Raw genomic sequence first — 9840 nt, 5'->3', positions numbered from 1 at the left:
GACTGAAACAGACCAACACCCTAGAAATGGATGTCACCTGCTCAGCCACCTCTCTTTGGTCTGGTTCCCCATGTCCACCCACTGGATAGCATCCTCACTGCACACTTGTTATCACGCTCATTCATCACATTTCCCATTTCTCTTTTGATTATGACCCCTCTTTCACACAATTAACTGATTTAGTTCAGGATTCTATCATTTTTTTTGCCCAGGCGATTGCACTAGCTTCTGACTTTCATGCTTCTAAACATGACTATAATAGCTATAACTTATTAAGCGTTTGATATATATTATACACTTTGTTAAGAGTGTACACACATTATTTTATTTAATCCTCCCAATCTATTCTGACATTATTATTCCCAGCATAAAGATGTGAAAATGAGGTACAGAAAAACTTTATTTATAAGTCTTCACACATCAAGTAAGGACTTAGAGTTCATGTCCATTTGACTTTTTAAGTCTTTCTCTTATCTTATTGACTCCCCACACAACTTCCAGTGCTGGTTTTATAAAACGTGTATCTAATAATGCCATTCTTGCTTTATATAGAATAAAATCAAGCCCCCTATCTTCTCACTTAAGGTCTCTCTCAATATGTCTACAACTTGAATTGTTAGTTTCAATACCATCTCCCATTACTTAGCCATAGTGAACTCCCCAAAACTCCTTACAAAATCCAGACCCTCGCCGGGCGTGGTGGCGCATGCTTGTAATCTTCGCGCTTGGGAGGTGGAGACGGGAGGATTGCGAAGGTTCGAAGCCAGGCTCACTGGCTTGAGAGACCCTGTTTCAAAATAAAAATATAAAAAATAGGTGTCTGGGAGTGTATCCCAGAGTTAGAAGGGTTTCCAGGAACCCCAATACCACAAAAAAAAAACCCAGACCCTCTTACCACTCTCACATATTTTTGAAATGCTATGCTCCCTTTTACCTGCCTGATAGACTCTTACTCATCCCTCGAAGCCCTGCCACTTTCTGGATAGTTTTCACCAGTTCCTGAAGGCATACTTAATTATTTCCTTCTCTGAGATTCTATAGCATTTTATTCAATATCTGTCATAGAAAAAAATGTAGCATACTAAAATTTACCACTTTAGAAGTGTGTTTGTTGCACTGGAAAAAAAAATTATCTGTGTGTGTTGCGGGGGAGGAGTTCCTGAATGACTCAGATCACAACATACTCATCAGAACAGCTCCCAGTGCACCTTCCAAATACCTGGCTCATAGCTGATGCTCAACTATAATGCTTACTGAATGAAACGTCCTTGCTCTCTCCATTTTTCTTAGTACCATTTGCTTTTCATCCCACAACATCCTGACTCTGTCCCCACTATGCTAATAAAACTCTTATCCTGAAAATTCCTGATGCATGTGGGTTCTAGGGGTTATGGTTGTTTGTCTTCAAAAGGCTTAAAGAGCCATGTACAGGGTGTTTAATCATTAAATATGATTCTGGATTATCTATCAAGAATATTTTGGTCCAGCCAGGCGTGGTGGCACACGCTTGTAATCCCCGCGCTTGGGAGGCGGAGACAGTAATCCCCGTGCTTGGGAGGCGGAGACAGGAGGATCGCGCAGGTTCGAAGCCAGCCACACTGTCCTAAGAGACCCTGTTTCCAAATTAAAAAAAAAATATATATATATATATGTATATATATACGTATACATACATACATATATCTGGGAGTGTAGCCCAGAGGTAAAAGGGCTTCCAGGAACCCCAGTACCACCACACAAAAAAGAATATTTTGGTCTGGAATACATTATTTTCCATCTATTTTGTACTAGTCAATACTTGGACATGATAATGTTTTGGTTTCTAAGTGCTCCTCATTGGAACCCTTAGCAAAAAAGCAAATGAACAACAATAATTGAGTTCTCTGTACCAGTAGGTGGGTCTTAGGAGGAAATAAGCCCATGAGTGGGAACCATCTGTTCTGAAGGGAGAGTAGAGGGGAAGAGCTCCTAGCAGGGTGCTGGTTCTGCCCTCGTGGGCTGAAGCTGGGTTTGGGCTGAGCTTCAGTTACACATCCTTCCTGCCTTAGAACCCAATCTAAAGCCCCCCCCCAACAATCTTAAACATGAACCTAGTCAATCGTGGCCCCACAGGACACTCTCAGCCATGGAGGAAGGACACCTGATGTCAAGAGAACCTGCCCTGTGACCAGAGGCTGACTTTAAACATTCTACTCTTGCTCAGACTTTAAACATCTCTACTCTTGCATTTGAGGAGCTATTTGCAGCAGCCAATAAAGGAATTCTTAGACTTCAGGCTTCAGGCTTCAGTCTTCAACAAGTGTGCAGCACCTGAGAGTAGTTTTTCTCTTCCTTCTTTCAGCAACTTGCAGACCTCCCCTCTCCCAGCTGCTTCTCTTTCTTTGGCTTCTCCCACTCAGCCTTCTTCATGATACCTTCCTCCACCATCAGACCCATACACAGAGTACAGCAGGAAACCATCCTCACCCTGGCTAGGGTCATCTTAAATAAAATGGTCCAGTAGGGAGGAGCCCACTGCTACTCCTCCTCCAACATCCCCCAGGACCTGAATGAGAATGGTTAAGACTGTACTCTCTTCTTCCTCTCTCTGGTTTACAGTGGTACTCTGCATTACAAACTTGATAAACTGACTTCCTTTTTCATTAGTAGATTCTCTCCACTTCTGTCTACACAAATCCATGAACAAATCCTGTTGACTCACTCTGGAACAGCTCCCAAGCCCCATCCTCTCTCCACTGCCCACCCCTTCACTAGTCCCCCCTGCTTGAAGTGTATTTACACTACTCTTTGGGCTACTGATATTAGATTCCTTATTCTGGTTATCTGCAGACATCTGTGATTTCTCTATACTGGACTGCAGCTTCTTTGGATAAAAAAGCCTTGTTTCTTTAAAAACTATATTTTGTTCTATTATTCCTTGTTCAGATAATAGTGGACTTTGGGTATCACAAGGACTTACTAATAAATAGACTTTAGCAATAGATCATGGGATTATTTTAAAGTGACAGCACTTATTTCCCCAAAGAGTAGCTCATTGGGTAATTAAATATTTACTCTACTTTCTCCCAGCCCAATTAACAGTGCTATATATATATATATACAGACAGACCATATACACGGCACATGTACAGGTGGTATGCTCTTGGCTACCTTTAAGTCAATCTTCTGGCAAAATCAGAGAGAGGATCAATCTCCCAAATAATTAAAATAAAAACTGGGTCATATCTGTATTCCTGGACTTCCTTTAAGAAAATGACATAATGCTTCAGAGCAAAAGAAAAATTATTTTGCAAATCTATACCCACAAAATGCCACCAAACATGGGCCATGCATCTCCTTTTTTGCATTTTGATCCTATTGTTATGACTTAGTGTGGTAATTATATTACAAAGCTATTATCCGATGAAATGAAAATGGCAAAACAATTTAAATGCTTGTCTAAAGAGACACTGTTAGAATGCAATTATGAGTGAAATTACAATGGAAAATAATTGAAATGCAAGTCTGGAAGGCACCATCAGGAAACCATGAAAATGCTTCTGTTGGGGACTCACAACTTTGAGCAAAAGTAGACACTCCTGGGGACACATTTTAATTCAGTAAACCAGGTAATACTTACAGGCGGACAAAAAAGAATCTGGGCTCCTATTATTCTTCAGTGTCATCTATATTTCTGAATGCCACCTGCGGGTGTGTCATACCACCAGGGGTTCTGGGCTTAGCCACAGACTGATAAGAGAACCTATGTAATTCTGTGCTCCCATTCAGCACCAAGAAGATAAAGGCACAGGGCCAAGCTCAGCCTGACTGCTCTGTAATGTGTCTAATATAAAGGCTAGGATCATAACATAAAAAGGGTTTTATTCTAAATGTCAGCCTGCCATTATTAAATATTTGTGTGGATGTATTTCTAAGGATGTATTTCTATCTTCTTGAAACATTCTGCTGATATATTCCTTTAGCAAAATCTTGAGAGAATGTTGATGCCTGGGCTTTCACTGATATAGTTCCTCACCAAAGGAAAACAAAGAAAAACAAAATATAGCCCTAGATACAAAATGACTCTGCACAAGCAACCAATGTGATGGCTGACCAGGTCTCTCCTCTGAAGCACAGTGGGGTCTGCAATTGATGGTTGAACAACAAATCAATCTGCCAGCAGAAACATTCAAAACCATATCCCTGACACCCCACCCAACCCCTGACAATCTGTTTTCATGGATATGCTTCTTTCACAGCTAAAATCAAACAAACAAAAAAACAATTTCTAGAAGTGGGTCATATAAAAGAAACTTGTTAATGGAATCAAACAATACAAATCCTTTTCTTCATGATTACGTCTCTTGTGTGGTAAGGAGAAAGTTAGAAAACATTTACTTTTAGCTGGGCGTGGTGATGCACGCTTGTAATCCCCACGCTTGGGAGGCTGAGACAGGAGGATCGCGCAGGTTCGAAGCCAGCTATGCTGGCTTAAGAGACCCTGTTTCCAAAAATAATAAAATAGGTCTGGGAGTGTAGCCCGGAGGAAGAAGGGCTTCCAGGAACCCCAGTACCGCCGAAAAAAAATTAATTTTAATCACACAGACGCTTTCTCAGCATCAGTAATAATAACATTACTTAATAGGCTTACTAGTTTTCTTTTCTTTTTTTTTTTTGTGGGTCTGGGGGTGGAACCCGGGGCATTCGACCTCTGAGCTACACCCCTGCCCTATGTTTTATTCTTTATTTTGAAACCGGGTCTCACCGAGTTGCAGAGGGCCTCACTAGGTAGCTGAGGCTGCCCGCAAACCGCGATCCTCTGGTCTCAGCCTCCCGAATGCTGGGATTACAAGCGTGTGCCACCACGCCCAGCTGCTTACTAGTTTTCTGCACAAAGAATTGTGTACTTTTTGTTTTTCAAACCTTAGTTTAAAGACCTTGGAAATATGGATACTAAGTGTTTTACTTTCCTTTACAGACTCTGAAACACATACAGGATTTATGAGGCATATAAATGTGGCTTCTGAAAGAGGATTTGTAACAGGAGTTTGAAAACTCTTCTGCCGTGGTATACCAAGTATTTGAAGTGGACTCTTAACACTGCCAGGACATCCTGCTGTATGTGCATTTAGCAGCCTTCTTAGTTTTCCTTGCACCAACTCAGGGAGTGCCAGCTATAGCTTTGTAAAAAAGCCCATTCAAAGAAAAGTTCTTAAGTCAGGCGTGGTGGCGCACACTTACAATCCCAGCATTCGGGAGGCTGAGACCAGAGGATCACGATTTGTGGCCAGCCTCAGCTATTTAGTGAGGCCCTCTGCAACTCAGTGAGACCCTGTTTCAAAATAAAGAATAAAAAATAGGCTCAGAGGTAGAATGCCCCTGGGTTCCATCCCTAGTACTGAAAAAAGAAAAAAAAAAGCCCTTTCTTTGTTTAAAAACAAAAAGAGTAAGAACCTGAACCTGGGTTGCTCAGCCAGCACATTCATGTAAAATCAAATCTGTAGTCTAGATGTTTTATAGAGAAGTCATATTGTTTTCAGCACATAGAATTTAAATATTAATATAGTATGAAATAGATTTTAAGTCATATGAGTAAATAAAGTTTTTCCAGCTTAGGCACAGAGATACAAACCGAGAAAATTCTATGAATCAGGCTACTTGAAAAAAATAAGCAAGCTGGTTGTGGTGGTGGATGTTTGTAATTCCAGTACTTGGGAGGCTGAGACAGGAGGATCATGCAGGCTACTTAGTGAGGTTCTCAGCAACTTAGTAAGACCCTCTTTCCAAATAAAATATAAAATAGGTCTGGGAGTATATCCTGGAGGTACGAAGCCCCTGGGTTCTAACTTCAGTACCACACCAAAAAAAAAAAAAAAAAAGAAAGCAAATGTTACATAGATTGGAGGAAAAAATAAATATTAGAGGGTCCTAAAATATTTAAACACAGAATTGTACATAAAACTTGAAATCACATTTGTTAGAGTTTTATAGAAATAACCTCTGTGTTTAGTCAATGACAGGCTTCATATATCACTCTGGTTGGCCAATATTATACTACCTGGTGATGCTGTAGACATGTCTGTTCATAAGTACAGGCTGATGTTTGCACAAAGTCATATAATAACACACTTCTCGGAATGCTACTAGTCATTAAACGATATGTGACTTATTATAACAGTATACTTTAAATATATTGATCTAACATATTTTGAACTGTATAAAAATAAGTTGGTTGATGGATTAATAGGAGGTAAAGAAAATATAATAAATATTAACTACAGAATCCCAGCAGTGGCTATACTATGTGTGTGTATGTGTGCGTTCATTGTGCAATTATGTTGATTCTTTTGTATGCTTAAGATTTTTAATAAAAAACTTTGTTGAAAAAAAGTACACTGCTCTAGATAAAAAGCATTTATTCTATATGGTGATACCTGTGCTTAGCAAATTAAACCAATTTCAGAATTAATCTCAGTGACACAACACACTCACCTAGCCATCCGGATCCTGAATTTGGGATGCACAAGTCAGTCTCAGCACTGGGCAACACGAAGCCCACAACAAACACCTCCACGCCATCCGCCATCAGAGCCATGCCCAGGACGAAGAACAGGGCCCACTGGAAACGGCCGTGCCCACACTCCTGGATTATGAGCTCATACTGCTGGGCCAGCTCTTCCTCGTCAGCTCTCCTCTCTGACTCCAGCTCCTGTCTGTCCTTGTACTGGTCCCCCTTGGGCTGCCCCACTGACACTATGCTGTCTTTCTCTTGGTTCATGCTGGGAATGCCTTGATACTCCCCTTCGTAGATCTCGTCCTCCTCGTCATGGCCCTCAGTGGCCTCGCTTGAGCCTTCGTCATCGTTGGCCTCCCCACTGTAGGTTTCTCCAGGTGGGTAATAGTCATCGTCATCTTCATCTTGGAACCGACTGTAGGACCTCTGGGTGTATTCGTCCTGGGCCCGGTCCACTGCTTGGTTCACTTTCTTCACTGTCTGCTTCTTCACCTCTTTGGCAATGTCCTTGGCACCCTTCACCAGTGAAGTCCTGTCCTTGTAAGAGTCTTCCATCTTATCTCGACTGATGGCCAATAAGAAGATGGGACTTTTTCAGACTCTGTTCACTGGTCCAGCCCCAACAGCATCATCCACTTTGGGTTCAAAATAGAACTGCAAAAAAAGAGGAATATGGATTATTCCCACAGTGTCTTTTTCACCTCCTATTTCCTGGTCTCTTTTTCACTAACAGAGTAAGCTTCTCTTAGTCCAATCTCCTTGCCCACACATTCACCCCATGCTAGTTCTCTTGCTCTGGTGTAATTGGTACCTGAAGTACCTAGTCTTTGTATTGTTGTTATTATTACTGTTTTGTTTTAAAGGAATTTTGTCCCCAGAGTAATGTAATAGAGAGGTTTCCCTGAGATGGAGCATTGAGACGGAGCATGGTAAATTTTTAAAAAGGTACCTAGCTGAGCATGGTGGTAGATGATTTTGTAGTCCCAGTACTTGGGAGGCTGAGACAGGAGGATCACAGGTTCAAGGCCAGTCTCAGCAACTTAGTGAAACTCAAAGTGACTTAGCAAGACCCTGTTTCAAAATAGAACATAGAAAGGGCTGGGGGTATGGCTTAAAGGTAGAATGTCCCTGAGATTGACCCCCTAGTACTAAAAACAAAATAAATTTAAAAGGTAAAAGGGCATCTAACATGTCTTCAAAGTAGTATAAGGACATACTGTGGTTAAGTAAATATTATTGTTCACAGACACATGGAAGATATACAAACAAAACCAGAGTATTTAAAGAACCCTGCAAGACCCTCTTTCCTTACACTGGAAAAAAAGCAAGCAGCTCTTTATTCAAAGCTCTCACACCATAGCTGTGCTGGTTGAATTGCACTTCCTCCTTTATTTTCATTACGTTCACTGCCAACAAATGATATCAGAGACTCATAAAGCATCCCAAACTGACAAGCAGTCTCCCCTTGTGTTTTGGTTGTATTTGTAGGAAATTGGCAGATTTTTTTCCCATTGATTTTTGTACTTGATAGTCACCGAATTAAAACATATGGCTTGTTCACTGGGGGGCTGTCCTTTCAAAGACCACCCCCAGGCCAGGCCAGTGGGGACAACCCTACCCTGCAAGTCCTCCAGGCTTTCTCAGTCACACACACACACACACCTCACATACACTCCCCTCCATCTCGTCCTCACGCTCAGCTAGCTGCTGTCTTGGGTACGAGTCTGCAGCCTTTCATGGCTGTCATTTGCTTTACTTTTTCACTGCTGGCCCCCTAATGTGCTGGCTCATTAAATTCATGTTGGTCTCATGATAACTTATATTTCACTTATCCACCGAGCTGTCTCTTCTGGTGGCTCAAATGAGGTGTCTATCTTTCCATAGAAGTAACAGAAAAGTGAAAAAGTCTCCCCTTTTACTAAAGCCTTCGACTGTGGCAGCGTTCTAAACAGTAATTTATATAGTGGTCATGTCTACTTGTTTTTTGTATCCAGTTTAAAACACTTGGTAAGTAGCTATTATAAGCATACATTTAACTGATATCCAAATATCACAGGGAAACCCAGAAACGAAGACAAGAACATAGTCCCAAATATTTTGGATAATAAAAGTCAATCTGTGATTTGCAGTCTCAGTAAAGCAAAGAAAGTTTTTCATAAATAAGGGCAAGAATGAATACTTATTTGAAAATTCTGTTTAAGCCAGATGTTTACAGATGTTGCCATTGGGGGAAACTGGGTGAGGCATACAGGGGGATCTCTCTGTTATTTCTTATGGATACATGTGAATATATAATGATTTTGAAATGCAAATGAATGAATTTATACCCATCCTTATATAAATAGCAATCTTGCAGAATGCACAAGATACTTGGCTAGTAATACGCGGCAGGTTATTCAGAGGACAGGGTTATGTTCTATAGCTATTTCCTCTCTCTAGTAAATTGATAAATGCAAAAAAAAAATAAAGTTTGGCTCATTCCAGAAATCCAGCAGGTATATGGCAAATGAATATCTGTGTTCAAAGGTCATGTCTGAATTAAAACAACAATTTTCAAGATAGGGCCTCCACACCAGGCGCAGCCCATAAGAAGGCCCATGAGTACCTGCTTATGGCACCATCAATGTCTGCAAAAAAATACACCTTTGCTTCTGGAATAAATTACATAATTACACATAATATTGTGCAATACATTGTACACAATATGTGCAAGGCACTGATTCAATGAAAAACAAATCAAATAGCTTGATTTAGTGTTATTTGCCAGGCATTGTGCCAAGAACTTTGTGGACATCCTTTCGTTCTTTTATTTTATCCTTAATTCGGGATCACAGAATAAGTGTTACCGACTCCTCTGTAGAACTGAGAAGATGAAATCTTAAAGAGATCAAGTAGGCAATGCCAGTGCTTATCAGAGGAGAAGCTGGGGCTGGACCTCAGTGTGCCCCCACTGTCTCCGCCTCACAGGGGTCTCACTGGGGCCTGAGAAAGAACTGCAGCCTTCTCTCTACCCATTCTGTAACCTTCCCACAATACTAAAAATTCTTCTCTAAAGCATCTCCTGGGCTCTGGAAGAAAAGAGAACCGTTATGATATCTTACATCAGGGATGGGTTTTATGTGGATAGTAATTTCAAAATGTGGTCTTGTTTGTTCTTACTACCCGAAGATGGTGGCTATACTTCAAAAGATAATGTAACTGCATTAAATAATATGTTAGTGGTTCAGGGGGGGCAGGGAAACTAGACAAAGCAATGAAACTTCATGACCTCCAAGGGACACATGATGGCCCTGCTCACTTATTCAAGTAGGCTTCCTCTTGTGAAATGAGGGTAATAACTCTCCTAC

At 40.9% G+C, this 9840-nt stretch overlaps 1 protein-coding gene across 1 annotated transcript in view; it reads right to left on the bottom strand.

The window, feature by feature from the left end:
- The window catches only part of SV2C (synaptic vesicle glycoprotein 2C), a gene marked incomplete at both ends in the record, with an annotated part of 160975 nt that extends 153927 nt beyond the window's left edge, over positions 1-7048 (bottom strand). Inside the window, one exon of the mRNA XM_080696350.1 lies at positions 6468-7048. Within this exon, the coding sequence (XP_080552476.1) occupies positions 6468-7048 (581 nt within the window). The remainder of the gene's footprint in view (positions 1-6467) is intronic.
- Between the last annotated feature and the right edge of the window lie 2792 nt (positions 7049-9840).

Source organism: Muscardinus avellanarius (assembly GCF_963383645.1).
Source record: "Muscardinus avellanarius genome assembly, chromosome: 1".
NCBI lineage: Eukaryota > Metazoa > Chordata > Mammalia > Rodentia > Gliridae > Muscardinus > Muscardinus avellanarius.
This window is presented reverse-complemented; position numbering and strand designations above follow the sequence as displayed.